This window comes from Beta vulgaris, chromosome 5 (genome assembly GCF_026745355.1).
Source record: "Beta vulgaris subsp. vulgaris cultivar EL10 chromosome 5, EL10.2, whole genome shotgun sequence".
Classification (NCBI taxonomy): Eukaryota; Viridiplantae; Streptophyta; class Magnoliopsida; order Caryophyllales; family Amaranthaceae; genus Beta; species Beta vulgaris.
Genome location: NC_079206.1, coordinates 67,081,517 through 67,098,805, shown reverse-complemented (window position 1 = coordinate 67,098,805; position 17,289 = coordinate 67,081,517). Strand labels below are relative to the sequence as shown.

Here is a 17,289-nt window from a genome sequence, read left to right as displayed (position 1 = left end):
TAAATTATCAATGGTTTGTTAGAGACTCTTCGAGTGTCCTTGGTACATCCAACCACTTGGTGATGATGTTAGAATTATCTTATTCGACATTTTTCCAAATCTCCCATGTTTCAAGAGAAAGAAGGATAATGTATCATATGTTACTTGCATAGTACATTTGAGTTAGTTCCTGATTGTGTTTGTTCCGACTTCCGAGTCCACCTTGTATTTCTCTTTATTTTAAGCAAACCAAATTTATAAGTTTTTCAAAATCAACCATTGTAATATTTGACTATGCAAGATATAGATGCTTATTTCTAACCACGTCTTTCTTTTTTCATTATCTTCGATAATTCGGGTCAAACATTTAAAAAACGGTCTTTTAAATTTTCTGGTACATTAAAAAAAAATATCACAAAGTATCTTAAACAAGAAACATCAAAAACAACGTCAAAAAGAAAATACATTTTACTACGTAATTGAAGCTAACCACAACACAAGTCCACAACTCAACCAATTGAGGACAAATGGAGAAAAAATCAATAATACATCCAAAAAAAAAGCAAAAAGATCTACAAGAAAGTCATTATAGTACAAGAAATTAAAAGGAAAAAATAACTACAATAGCTTAAAAATATCCAACTAGCCCACTCCAACGTGGCATCATACTAGTGGCAATTTCATGATAAGAAATATGTGCACTACATCAACTCTTCAACCACAAACTTAAAACAATCATCTCATTCCTATATCTCAAACCTTACTATTTCCTTTGATACACCAAATCTCCAATCAGCTAAGACAAACCAAAAAAAAAAAAAAAATGGCAAGCATGAGTCTTTCAATGAGCCCAAAAATCTTGCTTGCCAATAAGCCAAGCACCAATTTTGAAGCACCAAAGTTATGTAACATGGTCACGTACGTAAAAAATAGGAACATCCATGCAAGGCGCTTGGTAATGGTTCGAGCAGCACCCGATAAGCTGTCGGACAACGTGGAGAAGAGCATCAAGGAAGCGCAGGAGACGTGTTCCGATGACCCGGTAAGCAGCGAGTGTGTCGCGGCGTGGGACGTGGTGGAGGAGGTGAGTGCGGCAGCTAGCCATGCTAGGGACAAGGCCAAGGAAACTGATCCGCTTGAGGAATATTGCAAGGATAACCCTGAGACTGATGAATGCAAGACCTATGATAATTAATAATAAGTACTACTTCTATTACTTTGGAGTAATATATATTTTGTTGTATACTTTGTTTTAATTAGTTGTTATTATTATAGGATGTTTGTTGAATTTCATCATTATCAAATCAATTAAATTATGCATGGGGTTACATATATGATGAAATTAAGGAGGTTTATTGTATGCTCAAAAGGGTGGGGTGACATTTTAATTACCCTTGGATAAGAGTTTACATGTCATTATGAATTGGTTATGTAAATGACTAAATGCATAAGAACTTTTTACCTAAATTGCTTTGTATTTGAAGCTCTTTCTTATTTTCTTTTATTGGTTATGAATTAGGAAGTTCTTCCTGTTGGATTTAGATTGTTTGATTACATTCATTCCGAGTCGTCTTGAAGATTTTGGGGCCCTGGTTCTAACATGAAAATTAAGCCCTGTGCTGTTGGGCTTCTTGCACGCCCTCATCTACCCCTCTGTATTCATTATATAATAAGGAAAAGAAGTACATATGACATCCTTTAATTTCAGTGATGACCAAAACCAAATTTTTGTACTTCCTCTGTAATAGGATGAATGCAATAATTGAGCATTATTTGTGAGGTATAAATATGCAGTTATTGCATTTTTTTTTCTGTTATAGAGAAAGTAGATAAAATTGAGCATAATGACTTACGACGTCGGTAAGTTGCTTTATTAGCCTCCTTGAATTAATGAATGGCCAGACTTAGGAAACATGCTCTCTACAAATATTCAGAAGACTTAACTCATCCATATAAACCTTACTTAAACAATATATGATCATAGGGTGAACATAGTGCCAACTGCCAAAGTACTTTAAGATGTAGGCATGGTATGTGAATTGGAAGGTAGTACTGAATAGCTCCTGTTTACATAATGTTCATAGTATATATCATAAATCGCCTATTAGCTCGATATAGGAGAGCATTGCGTCATTGCGTGGTAACATGCAAAGATGTAGGTTCAATTCCGACATAAAAAGTTTCTTTCAACACAACAACTAAGAGGAAGACTTTAGGATAACAGATCACGCCTGTAATAGCAATCCTTTTGCTCAATGAAATGGAGGCAGAAACAGGGGAAATGTATCATTGCATTATCAGTAAATATCATTGCATTTCATATTATTCGTCAGAAGCTTGTTGTTAAGACTTAAGAGACATGATCACAACTAGATGCATGTATAAATTGCTTACAAAGATAGATCCACAAGAAACAAGTCCCCAAAGACCACATAATACTTATGTAGTAGCACAATTGATAAGTAAAAAAAAACATACTACCTCTGTTTTTTTTAGTTGCAACGATTAGACATAAAGTGTGAGTAAAAAATGTCTAATCGTTGCAACTATTTAAAACAGAGGTAGTAGTATATTACAACCTATAGCCAAAAACAGTAGATATATGTCGAGACAATCTGAATTTCTCAAAGGTTAAAACGCTATTAGGAATGTAGCATGCTATATAAGCACACAGACAAAATAATCACCAGCATCTAGTGTTCATTATAACAGAACATATAATCTCTCTAACCTTATCAATACAACATTACCTAAGGTATTGCGGATAAGAGGGTGATAATCTCCCAAGACGAACAGTAAGACCAGAAGTTGCAACCATCATGTATGAGAAGCTCCCTGCTCGCTCAAATATGGCTGCAAAATAGGAATAATGGTAATACTTACGGCATATTCAGTAAGAAAATCCCTAAAAATACATACTGTATATGAGAAGCTAAAAAAATTCACCGCCAATTAGACAAACAGCAATTATGTAACACTTCTAAAATCTATATATGGGTAACCGTGAGTCTCAACACCACAATTTCATCAGGATGTCCACCCTACTCCTTGGTGTAAAACTGCATCCTCTCACTGTCTCATTACCAAATGCTTTGAGCATGAGCAACATATTGCGAAGAATGTAAACATGTCATACCGAATTAAAGAATAAACATTTTTATCAAACTATAATCTTCCATAGCATCAGAGAAACATAAAGTGTACAGTTAATAATAAAGGAAGCAAGTCAGCCAACTTTTTTCAAGAAAACATAATGACCACAATATGAGTTGCATAGCTACTTAGACGACTAGGGGTCTGTTCTCTTAAAACAACTGAGCTGAGCTGAGCTGAAAATAAGCTGCGGAGAACAGTCCCTAAAACGCCTGAACTATTTATAAAGATAGTAATCTTTCACAACAAAGGACTCCATTTGATCGCATTATGAATGCTCCATATCATATCTTGATCGCATTAAAACTGACAACGAAAAAAGTGAAAACCACTTTTTCTGGTTTCCTATTTTTGGCTTTTAGTTTTCGAAAAAACTGAAAACAAAAAACGGTAACGAACAGGCCCTCAGTATTTTGTTTTACAGGCCGTAGACAAAATTACTAAGCACATATGCCGAATAGTTCAGGCTGCATAGTAGAGTAGCAAAATTTCCTACCAAAGTTCCATAAAAAAAGATGGATAAAAATGAACCTTGCTGAGGCGGTTGTATATAGTAATAGCTTTGATGGCCCCGCTCGATCTTTTTCCCTTCCAAGGACACTATCCCGCCAGCACAATCTTCGTCGTCGCCAGGGTGAGAAAAGTACTACAACATCACATTATCAATATCATTCCACATGTGAATTCTGAGCAATTGTCCAAGTAAACTAACTAATTCACCACATAATCTTGTGTGCACTGAGTGTACTATAAATTATCACTATGATTCCATAAATGAATAAATGTCCAACAAAACTAACTAATTCACCATATAATCTTGTATGTGCACCAAATGTACTGTAAATTATCACTATGATTCCATAAATGAATAAATGCCCAACAAAACTATCTAATTCACCACATAATCTTGTATGTGCACCAAATGTACTATAAATTATCCCTATGATTCCATAAATGAATAAATGTCCAACAAAACTAACTAATTCACCACATAGGCCATGTTTGATAAATGGCTTTTTCATTGGTTTTTGGCTTTTGACTTTTCAATTTGGTCAAACAGTGAAAAAAAAAAGTGTTCGGTTATTGGCTTTTTGGTTGGTTGAAAAGATGGCTTTTAGCTTTTGACTTGTTGGCCCACAATCTCTCTAATAAACAGCTAATTTTGCCAAACACTTTTGCAAACAGCTAGCTTAAACAACCAATTTAAAAAGCCAATACATACCGCCAATGCTTCCAGCCAGTCAAACAAGTCAACTAAATCAGCCAATTGCGAAACAACCCCATAATCTTGTGTGCACCAAATATACTACCTCTTCCGTTCTGAAATTAGTGAAACTATTCTTTTTATTTTCTAGAAAATAGTATTTCACTTACTCCCTCCGTACCAAATTAGTTGCTACATTTGCTTTTTCACAGTTTACGAAATGCAACTTCAAATACCAGTATCTTGAGTTACATATATGAAAAAATTATATAAATTATATATTTGGAAAATACAAATTGGGACGAATCAAACAAGATCCAATATAACTATATAGTCAAAGTTATAACGTGAATAGTGCCTACGGTCCAAATGTAACAACTAATTTGGGACGGATGGAGTATTTCAGAACGGAAGAAGTATAAATTATTATATAAAACGCGTGTAAAGTTATCCCAATGCGTAGATGGTGCACCAAGGTGTAGGATGAGCATCCTGCACCTTGTCCAAAACGCAAGGCAAGAAAAATAAAACGCACAATTCAACATGCAAAAAGTAATTGATTTGACAGCTAATGTACATTCTCCTTACATCCAATGTACAAAATCGAAAATTCAAAAAGTAAATGATTTGACATTTACTGTTCACCATTTAATAACTGATTTGATGTCTCCCCATATACTGTTCACCACTTCTCTCTTTTCACACTCAACCTCCTTGTACATTCTTGGCTTCGTGGTTGTTCATTAACAAAATCAAAATGTACAATGACAGCCCCCCAACTGAAAGTAACCCAATTCCTGAAGCTGGTGTCAAGTGAGTAATTTGCAATCTTTGTACACTAGGTGTGTTGATGTTTGTTCACTAATGAAATTCAATATGTACAATTACAGTCCCATACCGAAATATGTCAAGTGAGTAATTTCCATTCTTTGTACACTGGTGTGTTTGATGTTTGTTCACTAATGAAATTCAATATGTACAATTACATTCTCATACCGAAATTCAATAAAATCACAATGTACATTGATGGTCATTGCTTTGATCACTGAAAATCCCTAAATGTACACTCGTAGATTATTGTAACAAACCCATATGCATTTGTACATTAAAAAAATTGTTTCACGTGATGAGAGAGAAAGAGCTGGCCCACTTTCAAAAATATTGCCAAAAGTCAGCCACATGGGCAATGTGTAGGATGCTCATCCTACACCTCGGTGCATGATCTAATTTGCGAAGTTATCCAGTAATACTAAAAAGGTTAGTCCCATCAAACCTTAAGGAAATACTTTTGTCGACAATCGTAACAGAAGTCGAAGAGATCGTCATAGTCATCCTCTTTCTTCAATTTGGGACCGTCAAGTACCACCAAGCAAGCATCTGAAATGTCAAATTCTTCGACCCTGCTCGAATATGATGGAGGTTGTTTGATCATCTGTAAAATCATATCATAATTCATATTTCCAACAACATTATCATCACCATCCCATTTAACTATATCGGACAAATCATCTTCAGTTTCAGTATCGAACAATAAATCATCTTCCGTTTCAATATCGGACGTATCATCTTCCCTTTTCCTTTTCATATCATCTTTCGCATCCATTCTACCGTAGAAATACAAAGAATTTTTCGGATTTTGTTAGGAAATTATTCGATTAAAAAGAGTTTTAAATCAAAAGAAGATCGAGCCTAGCATAAAACTCAAACCCTAACTTCGGGATAGAATTATATACTTCCTCCGTTTCAATCTAGGTCAGGTGTACTTTATTTTGGGAATTTGAAACCCTAACTTTGCTAGAAAATTGAATTGAGAAAGATATTAAGGAAATATTGTGATATATTTTCCTAGTTTTGTAATTATCTTTTAGGAGTATTCTTGTATATCTAAAGGGATGAAAGATATTAAGTACTTGTTTTGTATTTTTTTATCTTTTGTAATTTAACTTTGCAAGTTTGTCAATATATTTATTCAACATTTAATATCTTTTATTACATATTAGTAAAAATTATAATAATTGGATATTGATAAAGTACTCATTGAAACGAATCAAATAGGACCCCATATGGTTATATTTTTTCTTATATATTGAGAAAAATATAAAAGATTCTCTCAAATTGTGAATAGTATCGAGATTCCAAGTGAAAAAAACAAATAAAAAAAACAGAGGGAGTATATGTCAAATATGTATGGTTATATGGTATGACAAAATTATCTTATTACATCATGTTCTTGTTCTTCTCAAGGACTTCAAGACAGATTCGTATCGAGTTCAGGGTCATGTCACGGATCGTTAACCCTAATTTTAGAGCATTAACGATTGACAGACATGCTTAATTAGGTAAAGCAAAAGCTTATTTGTTTTTAAGAAGAGAACATTCCACCTTTTTTAATATATTAACTAGTTTGGACCAGGTTAATCTATTTCGTGATCAGTTTAATCTATTCAGTAATGATATATTTTAATCCAGTCAGTGACTAGTTTAATTCGTTCGGTAAGACTACCGAGTCAATTTTTTGAAATTATATGTTGTAGTTCAATAATCAAGAAAAAAAAAAGAGAAGAGAAGGGATGACTAGGAATAATATTGGGTTAGAGTAAAATGGAATTTAGAAAAATCTAGTCTTAAGTTCGTCTGATTTTATGTCAAAATTAGACCGCATATTCCAATAATTTGTGCAAATAATTAAATGGATGTTGCATAGATTTTTGAATATTATTATGCCAAATAAGAAAAGAGAAAGCTTTTGTTTTTGGATAGAAATTGGATTAAAATTTTCTTTTCTTTGTTCTTCTATTATAGGGTTGAGATAAATTTCTAAATTGAGTTTTCTGATTTTAGTGTTCTTGAAGTCTATGAAAAGGCCTTTAATATACCGTAAAAAAAAAAAGGCGATTTAATAGCGAAACCCTAGCGAACAAGATCAACGCCTCCGCCGCGAAATCCCCCCCACTGCTGGCTCGTCGACGGCTTGAGCATCTTCGGCTCTACAAAGGTCGTCGGCGAGCCCAACAACCTTTTCCCCCACAGTAGGCAGAAGTTCTGTGTCGTAGCAGTGGGTTTCTCGGTGCCGCGAAGACGACAGACTCGAAGTCGTCCAGTACGCCAACGGCAAACCTTGATTTCTCTGTTCTGGGCGCCGGTGACTCACCACCATCACCTAATACGTTACTAATGAGGAGGACAAGTCTGTGTTTTTAAGCCTAGCTTTATCTATCAATCTGAATTTGGCTGCGTGTTTTATCAAGGAAAAGAATTTTCAGAAAGTAGGTGAGTTATGCTCTCTTGTTTTAATGTATGACGCTACCAATGCCAAAGCTTATTTTAGGCGAGCTGTTGCAGCTCTGGAACTTAGCCAACCCGACATAGCCTTAATAGATCTTATCCAAGCTCTTAAAATCCACCCAAATAATGGAGAATTTCAACAAAAATTAAATGAAGTATCGTCAGTGTTAGGACTGTCTTCAAATTTTGTTGATATTTCTGCTCAAGTTGCCGGTAAGGATGAAGTTTTGGGTAAATCTTCACTCCTTGGAAAGGAGGAAAAAAGGAGAAAGGTAGGAGAAAGGAAATCCTACGAGGGTACCACCACTATCTCAGTGGAGAAGAATCAAACCTTCTCACAGAAGGTGAAAATGAATGCCGTTGGAAAAGATCACGACATTAACGTTTCTAATTCAGCCCTGGAGTCTACTTCTGGGGAAAAAACGAAATCTACAGGGTCCAATTTCCGATTTTCAAATCGGAAAGCGCAGGATACCTATTTGCATATCACCCCCTCAATGTATAGGGTGATGTCAGCAGGGAGAACTTTGCATTACCATTGCTCTTCCCAAAACCAAATGATCAGCATCCGAATTTTAAATCCATCACAAGGGATGGATTGCAGTACGACTATAGATTCCCATACACCCATGGAGATGAGACACTCCCCCGAGGAAGGGGATGCGCAGTGTAAACAAACTCCACTTTTCCGCTCCGACGTTGCGGCTACAAGTATGGATTCCCAAAAGTCGTCTTGCGTCTCTTTGTTAGTACCTCCAAGCACCTCCTTTTGTTCGCCGGCAAAGTCTACTTCACGGGTCAACAATCAATCTACCAGCAAGATGAAAATCTCCTCTCGTTTGCACTCCAGTATCAACAGACAACATAGTACGGTAAAGCGTCAAAGTCCCTCCTTTTCTAACCCTTTGTTTTGCAGGGTGCGCATTGGATCCAAGAGAAGTCCATCCTGCTTCACTGAGGACGTCTGCTATCCTTGTAGGAAGAAATGTTATGCCCCCTCCCCCCCTGTTGTAGTAACTAATCTTGTTCATGATGACTTCATTATGTTTGGTTAGTTTGCTCCTTAGGTTGTATTTTGTTTCTTATCTATGCAAGTTTTTCTGATGTCAAAAAAAAAAAAAAAAAAAAAAAAAAAAAAAAAGTCTATGAAAAATATTTAATTTGCTCCAATATATTGTCCAAATTCTAGAAAGGTTGATCCACTGTGAAAAAAAGGAGATAATAGAATATATTTGAGTACAATAGTGATATCTTCCTATATCTCAAGATTTAGTTAGACTTTCTATGAAATGCCCGTTTGTAACCCCCAAAAGACAAAGAGCTTATAGCCTTGTGCTAATGAGGTTTTGGCCCATTAAATGAGATTGAAAGATTGCATGCATTGAAGCTACTCGTCCTTATTTGAAATTACTAGACCCTCGTATGAACTTACTTAAGTTGTGAATTGAATTTGTATACCCTTATCTAAAGACTAAACTTAAGGATAAAAGAAGCGGTAAAAAAAAAAACCCCAACTTTTTGCAAATTCTTAGGTACTAAGAACCCGTATTCTCTTTAACACAAAAAAAGACGCATTTTTATATAGATGACTCTTTATGTGTGTGATAGAAAACATGTGTAATCCCAAAAAAGGTAATAGATGAGCTAGCAAGTTTTGATTTTCAACCCTAGTTTGCCTTTGCATCTTGCATAGAAAGCACAACGAAAAAAGAGCATCTAAAAATTATCAATTGAACTTGACATATAACTACAAGCTTTCACTTATGCAAGCATAAAATGAATAGTTAACGATAGGTCACAGGTTCGAATCCCCCCTCCCCTTCTTTGTACTTTGTATCGCCTTCGTGGCTCATATGGATCAAAAAAAAAAAAGTAAATAGTTAATGCTCAAAAGCATCAAAAGAAGTCATGACACTAGTAGCAAAAAAAGTGCACTAGGAAATTCAAGTTGTTTCACGACTTCAAATCTTTGTTCTTTAATATCATAAGCTCAATTAGTTTATTTCATGTCTATAAGAAAGCAAATCAAGCGGCAGATTATAAGAAAGCAAATCAAGCAGCAGATTAATAATACTTGCATCAATCATATCACGTAGCTTACCAAGACTCATAACTAGGTGCTAATTTTCTTATTATATTAACTTAGATGAACTAAAGTTCATATTTGAGAAAAGACTACCCCAATTTCTGTTTGCTTTTTATAAAAAAATTAAAAAGACACCTCTAACTTGTTTCCACAACCAAAAAAAATGGCATCAATAGAGAATATACTCCCCAATACCTTAGATTAGCTTTTAAACTTACAGGCCAATCCATTCCAATTCATTGAAAATAAAGCTCTACCCTCCAATACCTTAGATAGTTAGATTAGCTTTTAAACTTACAGGCCAATCCATTCCAATTCATTGAAAATAAAGCTCTTCCACCTTACAATGTTAATGATAGTTCCTTTTTTCTTTTTATTTTTTTCTTCTTTAATTTACAATTGTACTTGTATTATTCGCAAATTAGAGGTAGACACGAGACTACCATCTAAATGGTACGTACCATTCATACGACGTCGTTTCGCATTATAATACAATGAATAAAACAACATATTCAATGAAAAACTAACATGAAGATGAAAGTATAACAAAAGAACAACATACGAGATTCAATGAACATTTGAATCAGCAATGAACAGCAAGGAAAAAAAAGATGAACATAAGAGAAAATATCTGATGAACAACCACTCAATCTAATGAAGAGATAAAGAAAACACAATGAACAAAGAAATATATTAAACATAAAATAAAATAAGTAACAAAAGAGAATCGTCGAAATCAATGTTCATTGGAAGACAATTTATGTACATTAATTTCACATGTTCATTGGAGAATAGTTGATGTACATTAGTTTCACGCGTTTTATGTTTTTTGGATTGCGTTTTGACCGTGTATACCATTCACACGAGTCCACCATCTACCAATCGAGTACTATTTCGTAATATATTCCCTCCAGTCCCCCACAACATAACCTTTTTGTTGTCAAAGCCTACGTTACCCTTTTTTCACCACTCTCTTAATAGACCCACGAAGCCATCAAGGAATACACTTCAGAAAACTCACAAGTCACAATTAGAAGGTAAAGCTAAAGAGAAAAATACAAGAACAAGTCACAAGACAAAGAAAACTGAAAAAGTATCTAGAGAATGCTCTAATCTTAACCATGAAGCTCTCTTATCCCATAAGTTGAAAACAAGCAATTTTTTTTTAAAGGTAAGATGAAATCCTTACAAGGAAAAGGGTAAATTTGGGGATCCCTCCCTGCAAGGGGTGAGACTTGATCCCTTAACCTCTAGAATCGGAGGTGATGCCAATACCACTAGGCTATCACCTGCTGCTCAAGCAAAACCAGCTGCTCTAAGTATGGAGAAAACATACTAGGCGATAACAAATAGGGGTAATAACATAAATTTATAAGTAAACTAGTGAAGAGAATTTTCACCAAAATCCATGATAATGCTTGTCTAAACCTAGCATTGTCTTTTTACAATTTTTCATTATCATCCATTAGACCATTACTGCTTTGAAGATACTATTGAGTAGTAAAGAAAAATTATGAAGAAAAACACATGTTTGGAGATAAATTATACTTCCTCCGTTCCATAATAAGTGAAACACTTCTCTCTTTTATGTGTGAGCTTTTTTAGATAAGTGTTTCACTTATTATGGAACGAAGGAAGTATTAGCATAGAATTAGCAAGAGACTTTCTTGACAAACATACATACATATTCATAAGCTTCTCAAAAGTGCCGAATTCGAGCATATACCATGTTTACATCCTCAATTGAAATGGAATTAACTTTTTCATTGATGGCAGAATGAAATGAACATAACCCTCCTGAAACTGATTTTTCCTAGTCAAAACTAAATTCATACTTCAGAATTGCTACATTTGTTAAAGAAATCCAAATAATATAAACTACAATTAACTATTGATACATTAGAACTAAAAAAACACAAACATCTTGCAAATATAATTCTCCATAACATATCAAATTACCAAATTTAACATAAAAGAAAGGCAAATGTATTACATGGGTAACATTATTATTCCAACACAAACACCCTAATGCCAATAGATTGGAATCAAAAAACAAAAAAAGACATCAAACACATTGTAATTCAATAACAACAAAGCCTAAAAAACACACTAACAAAGACTCAACATCATCTTCACAATCAAAAAACACAGACAATTCATCCATATATAACAGCAACAATCATCTTTCACCATGACATTGTCCAATATTTGACACCAATGATCTTTACCAAACATTCAAGATGATACCTTTCATCATCAAAAAAAACAGGCCAATCAATCAATCAATCCATTGATCACTTCCACCATTCACTGTTAATCTTCAGCATTGAAAAACATTCGAAATCGCCTGAACGGGGCAAGGAAGCTGCCATGGCTCAAGCAAATTATCAGGGATTTCAGGGATATCCATAGCAAACCCACTAGCATCCTGCATAAACTGAAGCACAGAATTCAGAGACCTCAATCTATCAGTTAACTCAATAACCTGAGCTCTTAACACATTGTTTTCGGATTCGACACCGATATATAACTGTGAAACAACATCAGTCTTCTGAGATAACCCAGAATTCTGAGATTTCAATTCATTCACTTCCTTCAACATCTCATCCATGTGTTGTTGCTTCTTCATTCTCGACCTACGCGCAGATTCACGGTTAGAAATCATCCGCTTTCGCTTCCTTTCATCCATGTTTGCATACTTCGGGTCAGAATCCGACCCGGAACTCAACTGCTGCGGTTGCTGCATTGTAATCAGAGATTTTCTCTCTCCTACAGCCGGAATTTAGTTACTTTCTTCGCAAAAATCTAGGGTTTTTTTTTGTTTTTTGGGGGGTTGAATATCGGAAATTAGGGTTAGGGTTTTGATTGAAATTGAAATTTAATCTAGGATATCCTAAATCTATGAAACTTGAAACGATTAATTCATGAGAAAACGTAAAACCAGTAGAGAAAAACAACGGAAAATGAGTGGAGAATTCGAATCCTCCGCATCTGGATTTGTAAGCTCATATAGGCTCTATATACATTGAAATTGAATTTCAATTCATATACATATATGAATAAAACCCTAGATCTGAAATTGACGAAACTACAATCAAATTGAAAAGGGGATTTTGGGGGAATTGAATGAAATATGAGAAATCGATGAGAGAGAAAGACAAAGAGGGAAGAAGGAAGGTTTTTCAATAGGAAGACGAGGTCTTTTATAGAAAATTAGGGCTTTCTTTGTCTCTCTGTTTTCTGACTTTTCTTGGAAGCTGCTGCTTTTTTTTTTTCAATTCATTATTGCTAGATGCAGGACAGCAAGAAATGGAATGTATTATTATTGAAATGAAAATTACTGATTTACCCTTTTACACACTCCCACCGTTTTTTAAGATGTAACTAGGGGTGGCAATGAGATGTGACAACTCGCGAGCTACTCGAGATCGACTTGGTCAAAGCTCAACTCGAGTGAGCTCGAATCGAACTCGAGCTCGACTCAGTATGTAGGTGAGTCGAGTTGAGCAACTAATTATCAATAGCAAAATACCTAAATTCAATATTCAAAAACTCGTGAGAAGCTCGAATACCTAATTATCAATAGCAAAATACCTAAATTCAATATTTTTCTACCTTATTGTTGCTTGTAACATGAGACACTTGCAAGCTACTCGAAATCTACTCGGACAAAGCTCGACTCGGCCAAAACTCGACTCGATCAATGCTCGGTGAAAACTCGACTCGAGTGAGCTCGGCTCGACTCAACTCAAACTCGACTCGAAATGCTAACGAGTCGAGTCGAGTTAGCACAAACTCGAACTCGACTCGCATCATTGCCACCCCTAGATGTAACATGTTAATTTTGGGAGATATTTCAGTACGCTTTGACCACTAATTGTTATTTATACATAAAAATATAATCATGTGTAATCTCGATTTATTCGTCACCGTATACACTTTCCAAATATATATTTTCTATATTTTTTAACTTTATACAATTAGAGATATTATCGGTCAAAGTTGTGTCTCAGCAAATGTGAAAAGTCCAATGTTATATCTGAAAAAACAGGGGGAGTATTGTTTTTTTTCAAGAACTAATGTTATTTGCTTAGGGTAATATGTCGGTGACTCTTTGTTATGTGGAAAATAATTAGGTGAATAGCAACTTTCTTTTGGAAGAAAAGGATAGTTTTATATTTAAAATATAAAATATAAGATGGAACTTGTGTCAATATATTTAATAATGGTCAATGTGCTTTTGATATACACTCATAAATAATCATAATTGGAGTAAATTTGAAGCATATAGGAGTAGTACATAGTTGGTGGTTGGTGCAAAATAAATCTCAAATTTATTAGACTTTTAAGGTACACAATGGACTTAGGGCCTGTTCTCCCCAGCTTATTTTCAGTTCAGTTCAGTTCAGTTCAGTTCAATTCAGTTCAGTTCAATTCAGTTCAGTTCAGTTCAGTTCAGATCAGTTCAGTTCAGTTCAGACCAGTTCAGTTCAGTTCAGTTCAGTTCAGCTCTTGACAATACTTTTACTCTCACATATCACTATTCATTTCAGTTCAATTCAGTTCAGTTCAGTTCAGTTCAGATCAGTTCAGATCAGTTCAGTTCAATTCAGTTCAGTTCAATTCAGTTCAGTTCAGTTCAATTCAGTTCAGTTCAGTTCAGCTGTTTTTTGCCGAAGAGAACAGGCCCTTATAAGACTTCTATTATGACGTGGTAGGAAAATTTGCGAAGGAATTGGGATAAGTAGACTGAAATTCGTTGTACCACTTAATTAACAAAACTTCTAACAATTAGATAAGATATATTTTGTTTTGATCGTCAATATTGAGTTGTATTTTTTTCTTTATAATATATATTGAGTTTTTATGTTAAGAACTAAATTTATTTCAGATTTTTAAGATTTTATTTCAAAATCTTTTATGAGTATTTAATAAATAAAATAATTTCAATCAGCCCAATTATACAGGTCAACGCTTAAGGGTAGGGAGATATAAGGAAATCCCTACTCCCATACACAAATAGGTAATGGGGTTCGAACTTATAACCTCGATCAAAGTCACAAGGTGAGTTCCCCAGTCCCCACCACCTCCACCAAGCAAACTTGGTTAGTTTAAATAGAGTAAATGTTAGAGTAAAGTTATTATTCTTTCATGATCTAATATACAGGTTCAATTCTTTTAGATTGAGAGAATTTAAATTGAACTGAATTGAAAATAAGTCCAAAAGGATCACAGTAAGTTTAGAAGGACACACATAAAAAGAAAATTGGGACAAATTTCAAGAAATGGGGAATATGCTTGTGGAATTTTATTTTTGTAAGATTTGGCTATTATGCCTTGGTGTCGTAACATTATTTTTTATATATATAAAAGAGGATTGGGTCTAATATCTTTATTCTTATATTTTGATTGTATAATGAAGTTGGATTTCTTTGATTGGTCAAATCAAATGACTCTTTTAATTGGGGATAGTGGATCTGTTTTTTATGATTTTATATTGATCTTGTTTTTATAAAGGTAGAGCACATTGGGTGGAGGTGATATGTGGGAATTGAGAAATCTATTGCAAAGAGGGAAAAAAAAAAACAAATAACCGGCAATTCTTGCAAGTTTTGGCTGGCATATGTAAGACTACTGTACTAGTATTTTTTTTTTTAACCTATTCCATTTCCGAAATTCATTTTGGATCCGACTAATTCGGATTTGAGCCGGGTCAGGTCCCAACTGGAGGGGGAAGCTCTCTCAACACACGCTGCTGCGTTTTCAGGACTTGAACCCGAAATCTCTGATTAAGTTAGAATAACTCTCTTACCAGTTGATATAAGCATGAGTTGGTACTACTGTACTAGTAATGTGGGCAAACATGTTGCATGACGCGAGCTTAGCGTATGGAAATGCACTGATATAGCCATATAATATAAGCATTATATAGCCGTCTTTCTCAAGAAAGGTTTCTTGCTCCAACAAGATTTCAAAATTTTGTCTTTTGAGAGTATGTTTTTAACAAATTGCCTCTTAATTTGGACTAAGTTTTACTTTTCCTCATAAGATATCAGTCTTTTTAATACTATCCTCTTGCCTAGCACTCTAGCAGGCAAAGATTGACTGTTTTTTTACTTCCTTGTCCCTTTTCCTTACTACATTTTTTCATAAATAATTGTTTATTTGACGGCTATATTTTTTGTTTGGTAAAAAGAAAATAGATTATAATAAAAGTACTAATATTTCATTTTATTTTTGGTTCCTGTTCTAAAATATTTGTCATCTTCCTGTAAAGTTACACAGAGTGTTGACTCACAACACTTTTTCTTCTCTCATAAACACTTGTCCCCACAATAATATAGCAAGTAAAGAAACATAGGGAGTATAATTTATTTCTATTTGTGTTTGTATAGAAGAGTCATAGCAAAGCTTTCATGTTTCTCCCAAAAGCACCTAGAATTAGGTGTTCTTTCTCTTTTCTTTTTTTTCACATCTTGCTCATTTAAGTAAATTATATAAAAAAAATGTGCGAAAAAACGTGCTTAACAGCACATAGTTGTAACTACTCTCATAAACACCTAAGATTTACAAGTCACAAGCCGCTGTAGTATATATATATTTTAAAAGTGGTTGTAGTATATAGATGATTGTATGTTTGGATCAATACCGTAATACTTTATCAACTTAAATTTAATTGACCTTACTTAAGGCTATAGACTTCAGGAGTGTTTCTTTTATTATGAGAATAGTGTCTTGTTGGACCAGATTTTCACAATGGTCAACTTGTTCCAGTTGCATAAGCAAGGTCCAAAGATCCCTTCGTAGTGGGTTGCAAACCAGGGATAAAGGAAATCTCCTACCTTTAAAGTGCCTCTAGTGCGATTTAATCTCACAACCTTTAGGTTGTAACTTATGGATACTAATTTTCACTACAATAACAAGCATGCATGGAGTCATAATTGTTTAGGAAGTGTTGTCACTTACTACCTTGTATATATTCAACTTTAATGATGATTACAACCTCTACATTAATTAGTTGTATTTGTAACACCCCGACCTATAAAGAGTCGAGTCTATCGTCACCAATGCATATCCAGGGCCAACAAATGTCCTCAATAACCAACACAATTTCTTCCGGCACATTTTGTCATGCACACCCTGAGAAACTTTTTAGGAGGTCACCTATTCCTAGACTACTCACAGCCATGTACGCTTAACTGTAGAGTAACTAAGGAAATGAGCTCCCTAAAAGAAAGATGCATCTTGTTGGAATGAGTAGCATGCTAAATCGTTGTAAAGCAATCATGAGGGGTATTACATATACCGTCACTTGAGTACAACAATGCCCTCGTTGCGCCTGAGGACTCCACATATTTGGCATACGACTTGTGGGTCGCCACAGCCTGGAAACTAATCACATATTCAACACGCAGCCGGTGAATAGCCTCATAATCCTCCCCCACTAGTCGACTAAACTTGAATTAATTATCCACACGATCAGCACGCGGTCGTAGGATTGCTCTAATATCATTTGTAACACCCCGACCCCATATAAAGTTTAGTGTATCGTCACCAATGCGCATCCAGGGCCAACAACTGA

General features: G+C 34.7%; 2 protein-coding genes across 2 annotated transcripts; one reads left to right on the top strand and one right to left on the bottom strand.

Moving 5' to 3' along the window:
* Positions 1 to 731: 731 nt before the first annotated feature.
* Positions 732 to 1,446, top strand: LOC104894765 (calvin cycle protein CP12-1, chloroplastic). The gene has a single exon (XM_010681079.4). It carries the CDS (start codon positions 803 to 805, stop codon positions 1,172 to 1,174), a length of 372 nt encoding a protein of 123 aa, XP_010679381.1. The 5' UTR covers positions 732 to 802; the 3' UTR covers positions 1,175 to 1,446.
* A 10,183-nt stretch (positions 1,447 to 11,629) lies between these two features.
* LOC104894764 (bZIP transcription factor 53) lies at positions 11,630 to 12,984 on the bottom strand. The gene has a single exon (XM_010681078.4). It carries the CDS (start codon positions 12,451 to 12,453, stop codon positions 12,028 to 12,030), a length of 426 nt encoding a protein of 141 aa, XP_010679380.2. The 5' UTR covers positions 12,454 to 12,984; the 3' UTR covers positions 11,630 to 12,027.
* Positions 12,985 to 17,289: the final 4,305 nt, after the last annotated feature.